Source organism: Megascapheus bottae, chromosome 17 (genome assembly GCF_031878675.1).
Source record: "Megascapheus bottae isolate mThoBot1 chromosome 17, mThoBot2.hap1, whole genome shotgun sequence".
Lineage (NCBI taxonomy): Eukaryota > Metazoa > Chordata > Mammalia > Rodentia > Geomyidae > Megascapheus > Megascapheus bottae.
Genome location: NC_143525.1, coordinates 6872878 through 6896623, shown reverse-complemented (window position 1 = coordinate 6896623; position 23746 = coordinate 6872878). Strand labels below are relative to the sequence as shown.

Below are 23746 nucleotides of genomic sequence, written 5' to 3'. Positions count from 1 at the left end.
ACTTTAGCTTGGTGTGCTGGGTAGGCAATGATAAACCTTAGAAAGAATAATATAAATAACAAATGGAACATAAAAGGCAGCCATTATATCAAAGTAGGTGAGCCAAAAACAACTATCTCTTTCCAAATGGTTGATTAAGTACTTGTCAGCATTGGCATAAAACAAGGATACTGAATTTCATCCCCAGCTAAGCCAAAGAAGCAGTTATACCCAACGTGATACTAAGCATCCAGTCCATCAGTAAATTAAAAAACATAATTTTGAAGTGAATATAATTGTCTGGTATGTAATTGTCTGGTATGTAAATTTCTATCACTTTTCTTCCTTTGCTTGGCAGGGTCCCTAACAGGGCTGCCACCAATAACGCGCAGCCATGAGCTCTGACTCTGAGATGGCCATTTTTGGGGAGGCTGCTCCTTACCTCCGAAAGTCTGAAAAGGAGCGAATTGAAGCTCAGAACAAACCTTTTGATGCCAAGTCATCGGTCTTTGTGGCAGACCCAAAGGAGTCCTTTGTGAAAGCAACTGTGCAAAGCAGAGAAGGAGGGAAAGTGACAGCCAAGACTGAAGCTGGAGCTGTGAGTAAAACCTCTGGGGCTGAGGAGACTGTACTTCACGTTGGGGGTAGTTTAGGTGACACTTAGCTTCTTACCTGGCCTTTCTGTTTCACTGGACAGACCGTAACAGTGAAAGATGACCAAGTGTTTCCCATGAATCCTCCCAAATACGACAAGATCGAGGACATGGCCATGATGACTCACCTGCACGAGCCAGCTGTGCTGTATAACCTCAAGGAGCGCTATGCAGCCTGGATGATCTACGTGAGTTCTTTCTCATGGCCTTCTGCCCAAATGGTAGTTAATGGTTGTTGTTATTTTTAAAAACAGTAGGTAATGTACTCACCACATACATATACTCATGTTTATTGATTTTTGATGTAGACCTACTCTGGCCTCTTCTGTGTCACTGTCAACCCCTACAAGTGGCTGCCAGTGTACAATGCAGAGGTGGTGACTGCTTACCGAGGCAAAAAGCGTCAGGAGGCCCCACCCCACATCTTCTCCATCTCTGACAACGCCTATCAATTCATGCTGACAGGTGAGTGGCTAAATGGCTCTTACGTGCACTACTTCACTACTCATAATCACAAAATGTTAAAAGGTCCAAAGACCTTTAGAAATACCATGTAATCCCATCCACTGGTTGTTCGGAAGAGGCGACCAAAGCAGAGGGAAGTACATTCCACCAATGCTAGAACTAAAATTCAGCTTTCCTGATTCTACCTCTATTTTTTTGCCAGACTTTTTCACTGCTTCATCCCTGTTAAGTTTATAGACTATTTGCTTGGGAACACATAATTTATTTTATATATTGAAATAATAAGAGCAGGATTAAGTAACAACTGAATCTATATATTGTTTGAATACACATGGTATGTGTTCAATGCTTTCAGTTTCTTGTGGATATAAAATGGATTCTTTCAAAAGTAAAAGTCATCAGAGACATACTTTGCTAATGGACTCTCTTCCAAAGAGTATGATATTTGAGGACCACATGCATATAAACAGAAGTTGTTGCTCCTCCTGCCATCTCAGGTGTTAGTCTGCTCAAAATATCCTGTCCTAACCAATCTCTCTTTAACATAATGGCACATGTCTGCGAAAGCCAATTAGAGTGTTGTGATCTATGCCGTAAGACAAATGTATTTTCCCCCATTGTGAGACAATTGACATTTAGAAACTAAGTCTCAAGGTAGGCTTGAATAGCATTGTTCAAACCTGTTAAAACAAAGTTCAAACCCATAGTATTTATATTGTCTTATTTGCAGTAGTAATCTGGATTAATGAATAGTCATTGAGACACAGAGATCCACACATGGCAAAGAGGGGATGTTACTGGCTTTAGAGCATAGTGCTTTTTATATTAACCAATCCTGTGGTGACTAAAGTGATCTAAGATGACAATATTTTATGCTTCTTTTCCTCAAGTTGAGAGTCTTAAGAATAATACCATTTATAACTTTACAATACTATGTTGAAAAGCACCAGAGGACTTGAATGCTTTACCTGTTTGTTGGTAGAAAATTTCGATTGTGTAATGAGTACACATGCTGATTGAATATTTTTCTTCTAGATCGGGAGAATCAGTCTATCTTAATCACGTACGTATTCCTGTTCTGAGACTTATTTTATTCTCATGAGAAAACAGCAAGCCAAAAGATACAAAATTAGTCAATGGTATCATAAGAAGTGGCATAATAAGGCAAGAAATAAATGACATGTCAAGAATTCAATATTATTTTAGATTTATGGTAGAGTATGTGTTGAATTTGAATGTAAACACCAAAACACACAGATAATCTGTTTGTTAGTCTGGCCTTAAAAGTCCCACAAAGCTTTCTTAGAAGCAGGGAATGTAAAATGCCTTCTCTGAACTTGACTCGAGCTCAATACATGGCATAGGGCAGCACATGCCTATCTGAAGGTAGAGCACTGGAAAATATTGCCAATGATATATTTTTAAGGCATACTTAGGGAATTTCTGTCAGAGACCTAACTGGCTTCTCTAGCCCGAGAATGCTAAAGAACACGGGCACATTTTGTAGTTTCTTGCTAATTGTTCAATTTCCTATATACTTTGCCGAGTGGCTGCTTTGTAGACTTTCCCAAGCTCAGCATCTACAAAGATTCTGGAGCATGTTAAGCACTCCAGAAATATTTTTAGATGGATAACAAAAGAATTTATCTACTTACTATCAGTGCAAAGCAAGAGAGATAATACAAATTATGTAATCTTACAGTTCTGACATATATAAGGGCAGACGGGTGACAGTAAATGCTGGTGGCAGAATGTTTCATTTGCTACAACATTTAACATCTCACATATGTTTGGTGTTTGGCAGTGGAGAATCTGGTGCAGGGAAGACTGTGAACACCAAGCGTGTCATCCAGTACTTTGCAACAATTGCAGTCACTGGTGAGAAGAAGAAGGAGGAAGCATCCTCTGGCAAAATGCAGGTGAGTCTCACAGCCATGGTCTATTTGGGCTGAGGGTGGGGGGAGTCTCAACCAAGAAACTCCTGGAACTCTAGATATGAGGATGGTTCTTGCCTTTGCAGGGGACACTGGAAGATCAAATCATCAGTGCCAATCCCCTGCTGGAAGCCTTTGGCAATGCCAAGACTGTGAGGAATGACAACTCCTCTCGCTTTGTAAGTCTCTAGATCACAAAGGGCTCATTTAGTCCTGAAATGCTAGAGTAGTCACTTATATCTTAACATTTTCCAACTTGTGGACTCCAAGTTTTGTATATGACATCTTTTTCACTTAAAGGGTAAATTCATCAGGATCCACTTTGGTACCACAGGGAAACTGGCTTCTGCTGATATTGAGACATGTGAGTAAAAGGACCTCCTAAGTAGAATCCAAGAATGATGTATGACAGTCTGATGGGACACTCTGCAGAGGGAACTTACAAAACACCATCTGTTGCCAAGCATGCTTGTGGCTAGTACCAGTCTTACCCAGAACTTACAGTGTGCATTATCCACTCCATGCATAAGAAATCACCAAAAATAGCCCACTTTTTGTTTGTTTGTTTTTCCTGGCCTCAGAAAAATTTCAAGAAAATCTGAACACCAGGGGAGATAGGATACCTATGGATTAGGTATATGTAATTTCTTTTATTCTTCTTAGGCTATTGTTTTTAATAACCTCCCTGTTAAAAACTGACAGGAGGACTCTTGAAGACTGACAATTCAGTTATATTCAAAATGTTAAGGTACTTGTGAAGTAAATACAGGTGGCACACACCTGTAATCTAAGATACCTGTGAGAAGCATGGTTTGAGGTTAGTACAGAAAAACATTAGTGAGATATTGCTCAAAAATAAGTCAGGCATATTGGTGAAGGCCAGTTGGGAGCTGGCGGTAGGGGGATCACAATGTTAAGGCCAGTTTAGCAACATGAAGGCCTTGAGTTCCATCCTCACTACCTCAAAATAATTTTAAAAGGGTATGTCAGCATTCAAACACATTTCACTTTCTTTCTAGAATCAGTAAGAGAAAGTGAAAAGGTATTTGCAGAGTTGCAGTGCATTCAGCTACAATTTCAAGACACCAATAGGCCAATTAAGATTTAAGTTTTAAAATCATTCCAAAGCATTTTTATCATCTTCTCTCAATCCAATGTTAATAATCCATTGCAGATCTTCTGGAGAAGTCCAGAGTCACTTTTCAGCTGAAGGCTGAGAGAAGCTACCATATCTTTTATCAGATCATGTCTAACAAGAAGCCAGATCTGATCGGTAAGAGCATGTTAAACTCAAAGACTCAAATTGAACTGTTGCCCTAATTACTTGTACAATATTAACAGTATTGTGTCAGATTAATAATGTACCTCTAATATAAAATATACGCCCTGAATTCTGTGTACTAGAAATGCTGCTGATCACCACCAACCCATATGACTATGCCTTCGTCAGTCAGGGGGAGATCACGGTCCCCAGCATTGATGACCAAGAGGAGCTGATAGCCACTGATGTAAGTGACACATCAGTATATTGTGTCATTAAGGACACTGTATAAATTCTTCTAAGTATGTTAGTGCTTCTTCCCCTAACTTTTCCCCCCTCCTGTCTCCTGGTAGAGTGCCATTGACATTCTGGGTTTCACTTCTGATGAAAGAGTGTCCATCTACAAACTCACAGGCGCTGTGATGCATTATGGAAACATGAAATTCAAGCAAAAGCAGCGTGAGGAGCAAGCGGAGCCTGATGGCACAGAAGGTACTAAACTCTATCCAGGTTTACTGGAGGAAACACATGCCTCAAAAGCCCATTTCAAACTCACCCCTCTTTTACATCTGAGCTTGTAATGGACACACACAAATTTATCCCCACACGGACTTTGTGTAAAACAATCCACTCAGTATTCTTGCCCTATGAGTTGTGGGGTCCAGAGCAGGTCATGATGGGAACTTGAATTATGTTTCTGTAGTTGCTGACAAGGCAGCCTATCTCCAGAGTCTGAACTCTGCTGACTTGCTTAAGGCCCTCTGCTACCCCAGGGTCAAGGTTGGCAATGAGTATGTCACCAAAGGCCAGACTGTGCAGCAGGTGAGTGAGTGACCCAATGAATTCTGCACATCTCAAGCCTTCATGACATCCTAACACTAACCATCATTACTGTATTTGTAAAGGTGTACAATGCGGTGGGGGCCCTGGCCAAGGCCGTCTATGAGAAGATGTTCCTGTGGATGGTCACCCGTATCAACCAGCAGCTGGACACCAAGCAGCCCAGGCAGTACTTCATTGGGGTCTTGGACATCGCCGGCTTTGAGATCTTTGATGTGAGTTAGCAGAAAAGTTTGTAAACCTTCCTGTTGCACACATACATAGAAAGCATCTATGAAAAACATCAGCAAGATAAATACAAGCAACACATGCAGGAGGACAAAAAGATAAGGGATAAACTCTGGAACAAGATAGGCATGAGGCCGGGAGCTTGGCCTACTGGTAGAGTGCTTGCCTAGCATGCACGAAGACCCGGGTTCAATTCCTTGGTACCACATACATAGAAAAAAGCCAGAAATGGTGCTGAGGTTCAAGTGGTAGAGCTCTAGCCTTGAGAAAATCCAAGGACAGCACTCAGGCCCTGAGCTCAAGCCCAGGACTGGCAAAAAACAAAACAAAACAAAAAAAGATAGGCATGAGTTTAAATTCTAGTTCTGGCAATTCGTAGCTATTAGATACTGAAAATGGTACCTTGGAGATAACTGAACAATTTTAACAAGCACCCCTATGTAAAGGATTTAGCACTTCAGATAACATTCTGTCTCAGAGATCTTGTGGTCAGTTATGAGATTATTAAATTTCAAGCCCTTTCCACAAGGTCCAATGCAGAGTTAGCCCTCAGTAAATGAAGAAAGTAGAAAGGCAATGATGAGGGCTGGGAGTTTGGCCTAGTGGTTAAAGTGCTTGCCTAGCATGCATGAAGGCCCGGGTTCGATTCCTTGGTACCACATACATAGAAAAAAGCCAGAAGTGGTGCTGAGGCTCAAGTGGCAGAGCTCTAACCTTGAGAAAGCCCAAGGACAGTGCTTAGGCCCTGAGCTCAAGCCCAGGGCAAAAAAAAAAAAAAAGAAAGGCAATGATGCACAAAGGAAAGACAAGTGAAGACTCAAAGACTTTAAGATTCCTATCTAATCAAAGGAAATACGGTGTGCTTAAATGTTAGAAGAAACTGTAATGCCCAAAGAGAATGAAGAAACAGCAATGTAAATACAACCCCACACAGTTGAGCTAAGAGTAGTAAGGTACCACTCCAGCAGCAAGACTTCGGACTCCTCTCATTCAGAGATCATATATCTGAACATTTTCCCGTGTCCCATAGATAATTTGATGAAAGTTGTATGAAGGACTTGCTGTATGCAGGACTAGCCACGATCAACTGAAGAACACTTTTCCAAAGAGCAATTTTAGAAATGGTATGTTGATTTGTATTTCCACTTATTTAGTTCAACAGCCTGGAGCAGCTGTGCATCAACTTCACCAACGAGAAACTGCAACAGTTTTTCAACCACCACATGTTTGTGCTAGAGCAGGAAGAGTACAAGAAGGAAGGCATCGAGTGGGAGTTCATTGATTTTGGGATGGACCTGGCTGCCTGCATCGAGCTCATCGAGAAGGTCTGCTTGCCTTTTCTACCCTCTAGTAATACTGCTCTGCAGTATATAAAAGAAAATCATAAAACCTTAATATGTGCTGTGATATAACATTTCTATTTGCAACAAAACAAGGGAAAATTATTTCCCTTTGCATAACTTTGTATAGGTATTCTGACAATATGAACCTGAGTGATCTCTGAAGGGTGTAGAACTCTATAGCCACCCAGGCTTTGCAATTTCCTTATGAACATTCAGCACTTAGTATGTTTTTATTTCTTTCATTGACCACCTTATCCTTACTAACATCTGAATTACGATTTTCTAGTACCGCAAAGCAGAGACAGAATTTCAGTTATGTCAAGACTCTCTATGACTATTTAAGACCCAGAAAATTTCCCTAATCTCACTCGTAGGGGTAATTTTCAACAAATATGGATGAAACTATGGAATCTGGACTTTTAGCAGACAATTCTGATGTAACTGGTTTATGAGTCTCAGAGTAATGTTTCAAGTCCTTTGGGTAAAGACACAATCTCCATAAAAGCACAGATCTCATTTATCTTACTCCATCATATTTAAAAGTCTTATCAAATTAAAGACTTGTAACCCAAGTAATGAGTTTGCATTAACTATGACTCTAAACTTTAATATGACTTTTTACTGTTACCTATTATTTCTACTGACAGAATTCATAAGGTATTTGTTTCTTTTCATTCTTCCAGCCAATGGGCATCTTCTCCATCCTGGAAGAGGAGTGCATGTTCCCCAAGGCAACAGACACCTCCTTCAAGAACAAGCTCTATGAACAGCACTTGGGCAAGTCCAACAACTTCCAGAAGCCCAAGCCTGCCAAAGGCAAGGTCGAGGCCCACTTCTCCCTGGTGCACTATGCGGGTACTGTAGACTACAATATTGCTGGCTGGCTGGACAAGAACAAGGACCCCCTGAATGAGACGGTGGTGGGGCTCTACCAGAAGTCTTCAATGAAAACGCTAGCTTACCTGTTTTCTGGCGCAGCTGCTGCTGCGGAAGCAGGTACGTTTCCAATAAGTTCATATTTTACTTGATGTGTAAAACCTAACAGATGAAAGGCCTGTCTTAGGATTGCTTGTGTGTTCTTTGTCTCCTCAGAGTCTGGTGGTGGTGGAAAGAAAGGTGCTAAGAAGAAGGGTTCCTCTTTCCAGACTGTGTCAGCTCTTTTCAGGGTACAAACTCATTTTCTTTCCACCTGGATTTAGCACATTAAGTTGTATTCTATTCAGTAGATAAAGGGAAATTATGTTGCAAAGATTCTACAAGTGGATGTGTCTCAGGGGGACAGGGCAGCTGACAGTGGAAGATCAGAGTTTTAGCATCAGCTAAAATTATATATTTTGAGCTTTGAGAAGGCTCTTAAGTGATTAAGGTGTTTAAGTATAGATAGTAGAAAAAGGAAATGAATAGATTTTGAGAACTGAAGACAGATGAATAGTGGTAACAATTGGAGGGCAAGTTTCAGGAAATACAACAAATATAACAAATCAGATATGATAAGAAGTAGTTCTTCAAGGAAAATTTTTTTCACAAATAACAATTTTATTTTATTTTTACCGGTACTGGGGCTTAAAATCAGGGCTTGGGTATTGTCCTTTAGCTTTTTTTGCTCAAGGCTGGCACTCTATCACTTGAGCCACAATCCACTTTAGTTTTTTTTTTTAAGGCTATTCCTCCAGATAAGCATTGCTTCACTTATTATCATCAGGTACAATGAGCACAAAAATCAATAAATATGCATCAATTATATGATGTATACTCAGAAAAATCTCTGTCCTATATTCATGAATGCAAACAGGCCCTTCATTTACTCTTAGTGCAGAATTATTTTCACAACTTAGATAAGAAAATAGTGAATTTAATGCTATTTGGCATCTTTTAAAAAGTAAAAGACAATATCTCCATATGTTAGAAATATGTACACCTTTAACTCCAAACAGAAAACTTACTTAGAACAAATTTCAATCCTGATTTTATCCTAAACAATATATGCTTTGGTTACTAGAGGACACCAACACCAGCAACAAAAAGTTTCTCTATAAGATGATAAACTTTTACTCTTGGTAATGTGGCTGTTTGATTTTTTTCCAACTCTCAGGGGAAAAAAGTGACATTAAAGGACACTTTTTGTAGAGCCAACAGAAGGACACAACTTTTCATCTCTAATAAGGAATACCATAACAAGAGAGGCAGGTACAATAGAAAGTTAGGTAAAGAAATAAGTGGGAGATTTGGAGGAAGCCATTGAATTATTAGAAAAACCAGGTCACTTCCAAGACTGTAGTATCATAATAAATTTACACTGCATGTTAAAAAAATTCAACAGCAGTAGCCATTTACTAGCCATTTCGATGGCTAGTAAAAAGATAAGCTTATGTTTACAAAAGTGTAAAATAGAAAAAGAATGACCTGGGGATGTGGAAATATTAAAGATGCCTTTTTGAAATTTCAAATCTGGATACCCTTGAACAGATGTCTTAGATGATGGTCTATGTATGTCAGTAGACATCAATGACATAAAGAGCACATTTTAAGAACAATATTCATGACTCCACAGGAAAATTTAAATAAACTGATGACCAATTTGAGGAGCACTCACCCCCACTTTGTACGATGTATCATCCCCAATGAAACTAAGACTCCCGGTAAGACACTTCTAATATTCATCTAAACAACTTCCAGAGATTGTTTGTTATGGGTCAAGAAATATGATACACGCATTCTTTTGTTTAGGTGCCATGGAGCACGAGCTGGTCCTGCACCAGCTGCGGTGTAACGGCGTGCTGGAAGGCATCCGTATCTGTAGGAAAGGATTCCCCAGCAGGATCCTTTATGCAGACTTCAAGCAGAGGTCGGATCCTTTCACTGTATATTATTTTTTAAGACATTCTTTTTAAAAAGGCCCTTTAATATTTTAATGGCTAGAGGTCAAGCTTAGACTGCTTATGAACATAGGAAAAGTAGGAATTACTTTGAATATACAAAGAAGAGGGGATAGAAGGGAAGACATGATTTCATGTTGATGTTAGATTATTGAATGCTAATGTTGCTTCTATGGGGAAAGATTTAGTGACAATTCCTTCATTTGTTTGTTTGGTTTAAATAGATACAAGGTGTTGAATGCGAGTGCCATCCCTGAAGGTCAGTTCATTGACAGCAAGAAGGCTTCTGAGAAGCTCCTTGGGTCCATCGACATCGACCACACCCAGTACAAGTTTGGCCACACTAAGGTAATGACCTCTAATTGTAGCGTGTTGCAGCTCCTGTCTCTTTGGATCTTATGTCGGGCATCTGATCTGCCATGTACCTGTGCACAGGTCTTTTTCAAAGCTGGCCTTCTGGGGCTCCTAGAGGAGATGAGAGATGACAAGTTGGCCCAACTGATCACTCGAACCCAGGCCATGTGCAGAGGGTTCTTGGCAAGAGTGGAGTATCAGAAGATGGTGGAGAGGAGGTACTAATAAGGATAATATCTTAAAATGGTCATTCTAGTGCTTTTACATCTGCTTCCAGTTAGAATATGACTGTAAATATTTGTTTCTATCATAGAGAATCCATCTTCTGCATCCAGTACAATGTCCGTGCCTTCATGAATGTGAAGCACTGGCCCTGGATGAAGCTGTATTTCAAGATCAAACCCCTTCTCAAGAGTGCAGAGACTGAGAAGGAGATGGCCAACATGAAGGAAGAATTTGAAAAAACTAAAGAAAGCCTTGCAAAGGCTGAGGCCAAAAGGAAAGAACTGGAAGAAAAGATGGTAGCTCTGATGCAAGAGAAAAATGACCTGCAACTCCAGGTTCAATCTGTGAGTATCAATCACAGAATCAATCACTTTTAATGCAACCTGATATTAAATTTCATCTCAATGATCACTATTTCCTTTACTTCTCTCAGTATTCCAATAATTCTAAAATTTCTAGGTACATAATGCTTTTGTGTTCTGGGTTTTTATATAATAAACTTTTCTAAAAATAAACATTGAACCAAGAAAATTGATCTGAAATAATATACCATCATATTATACATAGATTATAGCAAATACACTGGTATCATAATTTCAGCAGGAACCATGAGTTACATTTCTATTTTAATGTCCACGTTCATATTCTCAGTATTTGTAAAATAATAAAAATCAATACTTTATAATAAAATTAATTTATTTGGCTTCAAAACATTAACAATGTGTGAAAATATCCAGGGGACGAAAATCTACTCATGGTTATTTCCTCTACACAGGAAGCAGATAGCTTGGCTGATGCAGAGGAGAGGTGTGATCAGCTGATCAAAACCAAAATCCAGCTGGAGGCCAAAATCAAAGAGGTGACTGAAAGAGCTGAGGATGAGGAAGAGATCAATGCTGAGCTGACCGCCAAGAAGAGGAAGCTGGAGGATGAGTGTTCAGAGCTGAAGAAAGACATCGATGACCTTGAGCTGACACTGGCCAAGGTTGAAAAGGAGAAGCATGCCACAGAGAACAAGGTATGAAACGTATTCAGCTGTATATACTACTTGAGGTTCTGCCACCCAACGGAGTCGTTTTCTAAATGAGAGCTTTCTTTCTTCACCTTACAGGTGAAAAACCTTACAGAGGAGATGGCAGGCCTGGATGAGACCATTGCCAAGCTGACCAAGGAGAAGAAGGCCCTCCAAGAGGCCCACCAGCAGACCCTGGACGACCTGCAGGCAGAGGAGGACAAAGTCAACACCCTGACCAAAGCTAAAATCAAGCTTGAACAACAAGTGGATGATGTATGTCTAATAATCATATAAAATAATTTTATTAGCATTTATAATTGTTTGTATTCTTATAATACAATGAGTACTCATCAAATGCTCCTATGTATATGAGCCACAGAACGTAATTATGAAGCCCAAAATGTTCACACAAGACCAATGCTAATGTCAATAAGTAGTTGGCTATAAATTATAGACGGGTAACATGGATAAAAAAAAGAAGGGAAAGCATAATAACCAAAAAAAGCTTTATAAATAAAATAGTCTGTAGCTGAGCTTGAAATATTTTAGGAATAGGGGTAGAAATGAGTCTTAGAGACAGAATACCTGACCAGCATGTTAAAAGGCTTGAGTCTGAACCCCAATATCACCAAATAGAAAAGAAAGCTATGTGAAGGCAAAGTAACAAGGGAGTGTTCTAAGCAGAGAAGCACATAGCAATGGTCAATTAGGCTAACTAGAGGAACAAAGAAGACCCTGAAGAAGGTGGAAGATGAAGTTAGCTGTATACGTGACTTGATTTCTAGTTGAAAATCCATTGGAAATGTCTTAGCAAAGGTCATACTTGGAAATATTCCCATGACCCCAACCTATGTAGTGACATACTGATGACAATGAATTTCAGTGGCAACATACAGAAAGCATGATACCCCACTAGTATTTGTTGTACGGTATAGTATATTTTACCTTTCAAATGCTGAATCCTTAGAGGAACATGGACCAATTTTTCCAATTAATTAAAAAATACTCACAATAGTTTTCTTAATGAGTATACATTAACAATCGAAAGGTAGACCTGAAATAAAAAGTTGTGGCATTCTAGGAACTGAATTCATGTATTATTAATTTTAGCTTGAAGGCTCTTTGGAACAAGAAAAGAAAATTCGAATGGATCTAGAAAGAGCAAAGAGGAAGCTTGAGGGAGACCTAAAATTGGCCCAAGAGTCCACAATGGACGTAGAAAATGACAAGCAACAACTTGATGAAAAGCTGAAAAAGTAAGCAGTGGGACAAGAAGTAGTTACGTTACTGGGAGTAATTACTACAGAGAAATTACAAGGAGTAATTACTATGAATATTTCTGTAAACTGATATAAAGCACTTTTTCAATAGAAAAGAGTTTGAAATGAGCAATCTGCAAAGCAAGATTGAAGATGAACAAGCCCTGGGGATGCAACTGCAGAAGAAGATCAAGGAGTTACAAGTAAGTACATGAGTTCCTCTGGACAAATTCAGCAGGAGAAAATGATCGGCACAGGAAGCTGAGTTTGTGCTTTCTGCTACTCCTAGGCCCGCATTGAGGAGCTCGAGGAAGAAATCGAGGCAGAGCGGGCCTCCAGAGCTAAAGCAGAGAAGCAGCGCTCTGACCTCTCCCGGGAACTGGAGGAGATCAGCGAGAGACTGGAAGAAGCTGGTGGAGCCACTTCTGCCCAGATTGAGATGAACAAGAAGAGGGAGGCCGAGTTCCAGAAAATGCGCAGGGACCTGGAGGAGGCCACGCTGCAGCATGAAGCCACGGCCGCCACCCTGAGGAAGAAGCATGCAGACAGCGTGGCGGAGCTCGGGGAGCAGATAGACAACCTGCAGAGGGTCAAGCAGAAGCTGGAGAAGGAGAAGAGCGAGATGAAGATGGAGATCGACGATCTTGCGAGTAACATGGACACAGTGTCCAAAGCTAAGGTATGATTATGATTTATGTCTCCACAAAGATTTGTTATAAGGGAGTGGGGGGAGGAAATGGGGGGGGACACAAACATGAGAAGGGGTATCAATGTGTGAGAAGTCATGCACCTACTATCTGGAGAATATAATTGTAACCCCTCTATACATTACAATTAAAAAAAGAATTGTTGGGGCCGGGAGTTTGGCCTAGTGGTTAAAGTGCTTGCCTAGCATGCACGAAGATCCGGGTTGAATTCCTCGCTTCCACATACATAGAAAAAAAAACCAGAAGTGGTGCTGAGGCTCAAGTGGTAGAGCTCTAGCCTTGAGAAAGTCCAAGGACAGCGCTCAGGCCCTGAGCTCAAGCCCAGGACTGGAAAAAAAAAAAAAAAGAGAATTGTTATAAACTGGCAGGAAGAGGCTCAGACAAAACAATATGGAACTTGAAAGAAGGAAATGACCCAGGTTCAGTAACAGTTTATGTGAGAATAATTCTATCCAAGTAATATGGAAGGTAAAAAAAATTAAACTATACCAAATAAAAAAATTACTTCTTTCAAATATAAAGGACAACGATACATTTTGAGATATTTCTAAATCCTTCACAAGGATTATTGGGCTTTTCCTTTATCCATCAAGCAAAAATAAAATTCACATTTCAGGAGATGAATTACACATCATTATATCATACTAAAAAAATCAGTAGCAATGGTAAATTCACAAGTCACTTTAGTGGCCGTACCGTTAGACGACACGTTTTAATATTTTTGCTGCACTCTAAGGTCCCTCTGGGCTCTTCTGTGTGCAAAAATAATTTATCTTCAAAATAAACGAGTATTGCACTAATGGAATGGCTAGATTCCAAAACCAGAAATGCTTTCTGCCACTTCCTGAACTCAGGGAAACCTGGAGAAGATGTGCCGGACACTAGAAGATCAGGTGAGTGAACTCAAGACTAAGGAAGAGGAGCAGCAGCGGCTCATCAATGAGCTGACAGCACAGAGAGGGCGCCTGCAGACAGAGTCAGGTGGGTTATTTACCAGTATTCACCTCAGAAAACAAATGTATAAGGACACTCAACCTGCCAAAACCTCTACACTGGAGTTACTTGAGCTCATATATTACCTTTGGGGGAGGCACCCATTAGCATGAATTCACTATTGGTCAATGTCATGGGGCTGTTTTACTACAGAAGACTGGCAGACAGATTGCTCAATAGACAAATAGCTGCACAGACAGACAGACCGACCAAGCCAGATTCCTTTGTTTGTGAGAATGTTAAAGCAGATTTTGCATGAATAAAAAGTATCAAATACAAGTCACATATGGCAATGTATATCTGCAATCCCAGCTCTCAGGAAGCTGAGGCAGGAGGACTGTGAATTCAAGGCCAGACTGGGCTTCATAATAGAGCTGGGCTCTAACAAACAGTTACCTAGCTCTACTTTATATTTTAGAGCTTTATTTTCCAAAGTCAGATTGAGTTTTCTGGTTCCTGCTCTTTACAGGTGAATATTCTCGCCAGCTAGATGAAAAAGATTCATTAGTATCTCAGCTCTCCAGGGGTAAGCAGGCATTTACACAGCAGATTGAGGAATTGAAAAGGCAGCTTGAAGAGGAGGTAAAGGTAAGTAGTCATCTCTACTGTTGTTTTGCCTTTTTTTTTTTTTTGCTTTTTGCTTATTTCCAAAGATTTTTTTTTCTTTTGAAGATCTATTAGAGCTAAGGGAATGCATACCACTTTAAAGGTGTAATGTACCAATATCTGCCATTTCAGGCTAAGAGTGCCCTGGCCCATGCCCTGCAGTCCTCCCGCCATGACTGTGACCTGTTGCGGGAGCAGTATGAGGAGGAGCAGGAAGCCAAGGCTGAGCTGCAAAGGGCCATGTCCAAGGCCAACAGTGAGGTCGCCCAGTGGAGGACCAAATACGAGACGGACGCCATCCAGCGCACGGAGGAGCTGGAGGAGGCCAAGTATGATCCACACTTAGTTATGATTGAAATACCCTGTAAGCTAAGTATATCTGCTCTAAGTTCTATATAAACAAGGAGAATTCTTAACTCTAAAAATCCTAAAACTCTAAAGAAAATGTCTATGAGTAAACATGAATCTAAACAAAGAATATAGATTCCCTAGGTAATCTCGATTTTTAAAATGAAAGGGTATCAATGTATGTGAATTAATGTACCTCCTATCTGGCAAATATCATGTAACCCTTCTATTAATTACAATAAAAATATGAAAAAAAGAAAGAAAGAAGAAAATAAATGTAGGGCCCGGGAGAATAACCTAGTGGTAGAGTTGCATGCCTAGTATGCATGAAGCCCTGAGTTCAATTCCTCATACATACCACATACACAAAAAAAGCCAGAAGTGGTGCTGTGGCTCAAGTGGTAGAGCACTAGCCTTGAGAAAAAAGTGTCCTAGGACAATGCCAAGCCCTGTGTTCAAGCCCTAGGACTAGCAAAAAAAATGTATAGCAGATATTAGGAAGAAAAAGGACATAAAGCAAGGAGAATTTTTAAAAAATTGAAAAGGAAACTTTTGACTTGTTCCTTCTACACAGGTACAGATAGAATAAGAATTAACTATTCTGTCTTGACCATCTCCTCATTATTAATGGCTGAAAAATCATTAATGGAATAATTCACCCAGACTGACTGGCACAAAGGAGAAAAATAATCAGGCTTTAAAACAGCAATTCCTCATTAGATGCAGAACTATAAAGGATTGTAGAGAATGAATAGAAATACCAAAAAGTGTACATAAAATGCTACAGTAAGAAAGAAAATACATTACTTTATAAAGGGCTCAATATTCAATATAACTCAGAAGTTCAAAATTATTGAAGAGGGAAATTTAGACAGGAAAGGACCAACTTACTGAGCATAAAACTTTAAGATGATCTGTAGACATTCATTCTATGAATAATGTATAACATATATCACTGAAATTAATATCTGAGTGAATACTTAGAAGAGTCTGAGACAAACCCTCATAACAAAATTTGTATTGATTAAGAAAAGCTTCTTTTCATTAATGGATTAATAAAAAGGTGGTGAAAATAAGGACACAATTAAACAGACAAAATCAAATATGTTTCATTTGAACTCAATGTAGACAGCTTTTTGAATCCTTAATATGTGTGTCAGCTTCTAAGAATAAAAGATTAGATAATTCTATCCTCCTGATGGTTAAAATTCACTGGAAACATAATGGTCATTGAAAATGGAGAATAATATTCCACAATAAAAGACTAGATACGAGTAAATTGTTGGGTTAGGCCTGTTACAGATGGTCTTATAAAGTATATCAATACTAAAATTTGTATTTTTTTAGTATTTGGTAATAGAGGAGTCCTGAGGAATTAATATAGAACTACATATACAAAACTTGCCTGAGAAACAATGTCATGAAGAAGTCCATAGAAACTTCTCACTTGTTCTTTCTTTGAAGCACTCTATTATTTTGGTTACCATTTACTTTCCTTAACTCTATTTCACTTTTCAGGAAGAAGCTGGCCCAGCGTCTGCAGGATGCTGAGGAACATGTAGAAGCTGTGAATGCCAAATGTGCTTCCCTGGAGAAGACAAAGCAGCGGCTCCAGAATGAAGTGGAGGATCTCATGATTGATGTGGAGAGAACTAACGCAGCCTGCGCTGCTCTGGATAAGAAACAAAGGAACTTCGACAAGGTATCCTTGCAGTTTCTACTTCAGTGTTCAGTGTGATCAATCTTAGCCAGGATTCAGTGTACCTCCCTCAAATTATATGAATGCTACTTACTCCCAGCAACCTTTGCTCCATTAGTAGGTGACTATGCCAGCATGGGGTATATTCCTGGGCTTAGTTTTCTTCTCACGCACAATTACTTGACAGCTCCAGATCACTTCTAAACTGACAGTTTGAACAACAAGTGACTATCAACCTATCAAAATGTCTCCACTGAACAGCTTTACCTGTCCTTGCCCCTCAGATCCTGGCAGAATGGAAACAGAAGTATGAAGAAACTCATGCTGAACTTGAAGCTTCTCAAAAGGAGTCCCGCTCACTCAGCACAGAACTGTTCAAGATTAAGAATGCTTATGAGGAATCCTTAGACCATCTTGAAACCCTAAAGAGGGAAAATAAGAACTTGCAACGTGAGTACATTTACTTACTCTTTAACAAATGACTTGAAAGAAAGCTTTCCCTCTCTGAGAAAATCTCTGTATTCTTTTTTTCACTCGCAGAGGAGATTTCTGATCTCACTGAACAGATTGCAGAAGGAGGGAAACGTATCCATGAACTGGAGAAAATAAAGAAGCAAATTGAGCAAGAAAAATCTGAGCTCCAGGCTGCTTTAGAAGAGGCAGAGGTAAACAGTTTATTGCATACTCTAAAACAATTACAAGAGAAATTAGGTCTACTGAATGCAAAGATAGATGAATTGGGCACTGAAAGCAAAAAATAAAGATGAGTACATTGAGGCCTTTTCTTAAAGGGTATGATCTGGCTGGGGAGACAGAAACACATGAACCATTGTAGACCTTTCTTAACAATGAGGCTAAAGAGGTATTATGATAGCACAAAGAGGAAATGCTTTTGATGTCTAGAATATCACACACTTCAATTTCCCTGCTCATGCCACCTCTAACCATTATTAAGGCATCTCTTGAACATGAAGAAGGGAAGATCCTGCGCATCCAGCTTGAGCTGAACCAAGTCAAGTCTGAGATCGACAGGAAAATTGCTGAGAAGGATGAGGAAATTGACCAGCTGAAGAGAAACCACATCAGAGTGGTGGAGTCCATGCAGAGCACGCTGGACGCCGAGATCAGGAGCAGAAATGATGCCATCAGGATCAAGAAGAAGATGGAGGGAGACCTCAATGAAATGGAAATCCAGCTCAACCACTCCAACCGCATGGCTGCTGAGGCCCTGAGGAACTACAGGAACACACAAGGCATCCTCAAGGTAAATGGCCCCAAGAGTTGATGGGCCCAGGAAGATGGGGGTGACTCGGGCTGAGAGCCCAGTGTCTCCATGGTCTTTCCTTCCACAGGACACGCAACTGCACCTGGACGATGCTCTCCGGGGCCAGGAGGACCTGAAGGAGCAGCTGGCCATGGTGGAGCGCAGAGCCAACCTGCTGCAGGCCGAGATAGAGGAGCTGCGGGCCACGCTGGAGCAGACGGAGAGGAGCAGGAAAATTGCAGAGCAGGAGCTCCTGGATGCCAGTGAGCGTGTCCAGCTCCTCCACACCCAGGTGAGCAGAATCATAACACACACAAAGGGAGAAAGACGGAATTCGTCATATAGCTTAGTGGTAGTAGGAATGTTTATTGTTTTGTAGACTTATGTTCAAAACCCTCTTTAGAGTCATACTTTTGTTCCTTTGAACTATAACATCTAGGTTTAACATTGAAAGTATGCTGTTAAGTCAGATTATTTATAGCACTTAAGAGGGATGCTAGTTAATGAATTGGGTTACAAGCTCATTACAATACCAGGGACTCTAACTTAGCTACTGTGTATTTAATGTTTCTAAATTTAATATTTTACCCAGAATACCAGCCTGATCAACACCAAGAAGAAGCTGGAGACTGACATCTCCCAGATCCAGGGAGAGATGGAGGACATTGTGCAGGAAGCCCGCAACGCAGAGGAAAAGGCCAAGAAGGCTATCACCGATGTGAGCTGAGGACAGCAGGGTGGGAGGCGAACTTGAATCCTGCTGTGCACTCTCGGCTATTGACTTTTTCTGTCTTACTGCTCACCAGGCTGCTATGATGGCTGAGGAGCTGAAGAAGGAACAGGACACCAGCGCTCATCTGGAGCGAATGAAGAAGAATCTGGAGCAGACGGTGAAGGACCTGCAGCACCGTCTAGATGAGGCTGAGCAGCTGGCACTGAAGGGTGGCAAGAAGCAGATCCAGAAACTGGAGGCCAGGGTGAGTGTTCCAATGAACATGTCTTTCTAGCTCACACCTGTCCAAGGCATGAGCTGGCATAGCTAGAATTGAAATAAGGGATGTATTTGCTCTCTTGTCTGACCATTTGATAAGGGCATCAGAAACCTGTATGAAGAAAGCACATCTTCTGAAGGAGTTGACACTTATTAAGTGAAAGAATGATAAATATCTGCCCTTTGCAGGTACGCGAACTTGAAGGAGAGGTTGAAAATGAACAGAAGCGCAATGCTGAGGCTATCAAAGGCCTGCGCAAACATGAGAGAAGAGTGAAGGAACTCACTTACCAGGTAAGGAAAATGGCCTGTCTATCTAGGCTCTCACCCCAGTCATCAAGAGATTTTAAAATACATATATAATAATCGGATGAGATATTCACTTCTAAGAGACTCACTGTGAAATATTTCAGACTGAGGAAGACCGCAAGAATGTTCTCCGGCTCCAGGACCTTGTGGACAAGCTACAATCGAAGGTTAAGGCATACAAGAGACAAGCTGAAGAAGCGGTGAGTGGAGAACCGGTGGGATGACTGGAAAGCCTCCAGTTCCGATATGACAAGGGGAACTGAAAGGGATGAGAAGCAGGATAATAAAATGGGAAAGGTGTGAAAGGAAAATCATCCAGGGAAAGTCTGGGAATGAGATGATGCCAAGGCTTCATAAGTCTGGGACACATGCTCTTGGGAGGCAGGATGAGGCTATGGGTGCAGCTCAGTATTGAGGGAGGGATTTGCATCGGGGGGATGCTGGATTTAAGACAATGCACCTCAAAAATGATGCAGAAGGGATGAAACAATGAAAGGCTTGTTAATGTAAAAGAGTCTGGTTCAAGAAGCAGAATGATCCGGGTGCAGTGACTCATGACTGTAATCCTAGTTACTTAGGAGGTTTAGTTCTGAGGATCAAGGTTCAAAGCCAGCCTGGGCACAAAAGGACCTGAGACTCATCTCCAATTAACTTCTAGAAAATGAGAAATGAGGCTTGGCTCAAGGGTTGGGTCGTAGCCTTGAACTGAAAAGCTGAGGGACAGAACCCAGACTGAGTTCAAGCCCCATGACCCACCGAAAAAAAAAAGGCAGGAAGAAAGCAGCATAGTTGAGGCTGGAAAACTAGGCAGAAGGCACATGATAGAATCTTCTAGGCCCTGCTAAAAAGTCTGCATTGTATATAGGTATAATGGGGCACTGGAAGAAAAGGAGAATTTTTATCTGGGTCAATCATGATCTGATTCCACTTTTTAAAAGTATAGTCTGGGTACTACGGAGAAAACGGACAGTTGGGTTACTATGTGGCTGTAGAGAAATTTATTAGGAAGCTTCTCAGGTGGTTCTGTGGCTTAGATTAGCATACTGATTGAGCAAAGAGAAAGAAAAAGACTCAAGACAGTCTTTTAGAGGTGACTACAAGATATGCCAAAAGGCCTAAAAGCAAATCAAATATAATTTGTCATGTTCATGATTTGTGGAACCAGGTAGATGGTGCAACAATTACAAAAAGGAAACTAAGGGAAAGTCATACTTTGAGTACAAGAAGAAATAAAAATTGTTGATTTACATTATATACATGTGAAGATACTAAGTAAATAGTTGAGCTTGAAGAGTCTGAAGCTCAGATCTCACTGATGTTCAAAGCAGGAGCTTCTTGGCACTCTACTCTATCTCATTTCCCCAACTTGTGGTTCCCCTAAAGAATATGCAAGTAATGCACATTTCCCAAATACAGATAAACATATCAGCACATCACAAATGAGTTCCTTTGTCCATGAATTATTTTTAATCCTCACTATTTCTAATGTTTAAAAAGAAGAAAAAGAGCACGAACAAGGCAAGAGAGAAGAGAGATCAGATAAGCACACATGTACACACTCACACCCATACTTTAGACAAACCCCTTAAACTTCTCTACTTCCTACTTTGCTCATCTGTAAGAGAAAGGTTTGACTGCTTTTCCAAACTTAAGCTTTATGAATGTCCTAAATTTTAATGCCACATTTTGGAAAGGTTTTCAATGAAGCATCTTTTAAAAAATAATTATTCAGGAGGTCTACACTGCTATATCACACTGTTATATCAGCGTGATAAGTGTAATCAGAGAAAACTCAACAAACTTGTCTAATTTCTAATCCTTCATTATTAAGTGGCAATAGTTTGGATTGAAGTGACTATTTACACTCAAGGCTTTTAGTTTGATACAGATTGCCTGTCTGCAATTTTAAAAGACTTGGCTCTATTCTCAAAATCTTGGAACAAAACAAACAAACCTGGAAACCTCTTATGTTTAGTATAAGTTCTAGGATTTTAGCTTTTTGAAAATTCTAGAAACAAATGCCATTTGGCCTTACCTATGAATTCAGTAAGCATAAGGGTCAAGAGCATTTATTGATATTTCTTTAAATTTTTTTTACTAGTATGAGTAATTTTTCAGTGATAACAAATTAAAAACCCACTGACATAAGACTCTGGAAAATTGGACTTCTTTTCCTCACAAATATATTCCCGTTCTCAGGAGGAACAATCCAATGTCAACCTCGCCAAGTTCCGCAAGATCCAGCACGAGCTGGAAGAAGCAGAGGAGCGGGCTGACATCGCTGAGTCGCAGGTCAACAAGCTGCGGGTGAAGAGCCGAGAGGTTCACACCAAAATCATAAGTGAAGAGTAATTCATTCTACTGTGGAAAGTGACCAAAGATATGCACAAAATGTGAACGTCTTTGTCACTCTGTTTTATACCAATACTTTTTGGAGATAAAAAATTTATCTGCCAAGAATTTGTGAGTCTCTTTTATTCTTTCAAGCCACTTTATCGATTTATGTAAGAAAAGGAACATTTTGCTTGCATTTTATGAAAAAAGTGCTTAGCCACCATGATTAATGCATGATTGAGAATAGTGAAGCCAATCCTAGCAAATGGTACTATATAGTTGGCTGTGGGAGTTAAGAGAAGCCTGGCATCTGAGAGGCAGGTAGAAACAACATAGCCACACTTCCACCGTGGTAAAACATCAGCTAGTTCCATTAATGTAGTTAGCAACTAAATTTTTCATAAAAGTATAGGAAATCCTGAATCCTAAAATAAAATAAAAATAGATTAAAACCCTACTTATTATCTACCTGAGATAAGGGAGTTTAAAAATGAGTTTTTAAATACTGATAAAAAAATAGTTAAACACAAATTCTTCACTAAGACTACATGAACTGTCAAGTTGGGGTAAGAATTCTTTGAGAAGTAATGTTCTCTGTATATTGTGGCCCTTGCTTCTACAAATGTTCATTTGCTCTGTTTGTGTTATACCTTCTCCCTGGCTGTTGCATTGAATGATAAAGAGGAAAAAAACCAAATGTTTCTAAATGGCCACTACTGAAAGCAATTTAAATTCAATGCAGTCTTCATCAAAACTCCAAGGTTAGTCGTCATAGAAATAGAAAAAAAGTGTTCTAAAATTTATACATAAGTACAAAAGATCTCTAATAGCAAAAGCAGTCTTGAGAACAGGAAGAGCAATGCTGGAGCTATAAAACAGTTGATTTAAGTTTTATAATACAAAAGCAGCCTGGTACTGGTACAAAAACAGATGTGTAGAAAAATGGAATAAAACAGAAGACTCTGAATAAGCCCACAATATGTACAACTATTTTCAACAAAGGTGCCAAAAATACATGTTGCAGAAAATATAGCCTTTTCAAAGAAAAGTGTGGGAAATTGGCTATCCACAAGTATAAGACTCAAAATAGACTCTTGTCTCTTACCATGTATAAAAATCAATTTGAAATGGATCAAATACCTTAATGTAAGACCTGAAACTTTGAAACTATTTCAGGAAAATATAGGAAAAAGAAACACTTGAAGATATAGACATAGGAAATGACTCTACTGGACTCTAATTGCTCAGGAAATAAGCAATAACTGCAATTGCATCAGATTAAAAGCAAAGGGGACAAATCCAGAAAGACCTACTGGGACAGATGGTAAGCACAAAGGCATAAAAGGAACAAAGGAACTGATTATGACAACAAATCTTATCTGTATTTGTATCTTCACTTAATCTTGCCCCTCCTATAAAACCCAAGCTCTCAATATTCCTTGGAATGTTGCCCTACCCTTGGCTTAAACTGAAAACTTCCTCCTTCTGACATCATTGCTTACCTGGTGGTCCCCTTGGAAGAGGACCATTATTATCTCATGCTTCAAGAATTCCTTTGTACTTAGTCGTGTTTCTTCCTTCACTAAGGCACTTGCCTTCCCTCTCCACCCAATTCTTAGTACAGTCCTAGGAGACTTCATCATCCACACTGATATAGTCTCCAGTATTTCCACTTCCACCTCCACTACCTCTTTCCATTCTGACTCTTCCATAGTCTCCCTTGGGAAAATATCACTGCCCAACCGTCAAGTCACTAAATCCAATATGTGCCCCTTGAATTTCCAGCATTCTTTTTTTTTTGCCAGTCCTGGGCCTTGAACTCAGGGCCTGGACACTGTCCTTGGTCATTCTCAAGGCACAGCTCTACCACTTGAGCCACAGTACCATTTCTGGCTTTTTTTCTATGTCTGTGGTACTGAAGAATCGACCCAGCGTCTTCATGCATGCTAGGCAAGCATTCTACCACTAGGCTACATGCCCAGCCCGAATTTCCAACATTCTTATTGAACTATTCCTAACAGTTCTTCAACTCCAATGGCATTTCCAGGATTTGAACTTCCTGA

At 40.0% G+C, this 23746-nt stretch overlaps 1 protein-coding gene and 1 long non-coding RNA gene across 2 annotated transcripts in view; one reads left to right on the top strand and one right to left on the bottom strand.

Moving 5' to 3' along the window:
- LOC150050916 (uncharacterized) overlaps positions 1-23746 on the bottom strand; it is a 168065-nt gene that overhangs the window by 61794 nt on the left and 82525 nt on the right. The window lies entirely within an intron of this gene.
- LOC150050919 (myosin-1) lies at positions 374-21763 on the top strand. The gene is made up of 38 exons (XM_090349533.1): positions 374-577; positions 677-820; positions 941-1097; positions 2133-2160; positions 2902-3016; positions 3118-3210; positions 3332-3395; positions 4206-4304; positions 4436-4539; positions 4646-4784; positions 4996-5114; positions 5198-5347; positions 6515-6685; positions 7387-7699; positions 7796-7869; positions 9255-9342; positions 9431-9548; positions 9804-9927; positions 10015-10151; positions 10247-10502; positions 10934-11176; positions 11270-11446; positions 12284-12429; positions 12545-12635; positions 12722-13111; positions 13994-14120; positions 14602-14720; positions 14871-15067; positions 16605-16788; positions 17070-17235; positions 17326-17450; positions 17741-18049; positions 18138-18341; positions 18642-18767; positions 18856-19026; positions 19230-19334; positions 19454-19549; positions 21549-21763. The coding sequence occupies exons 1-38, from the start codon at positions 374-376 to the stop codon at positions 21699-21701; spliced, it is 5826 nt and encodes a 1941-aa protein (XP_090205659.1). The 3' UTR covers positions 21702-21763.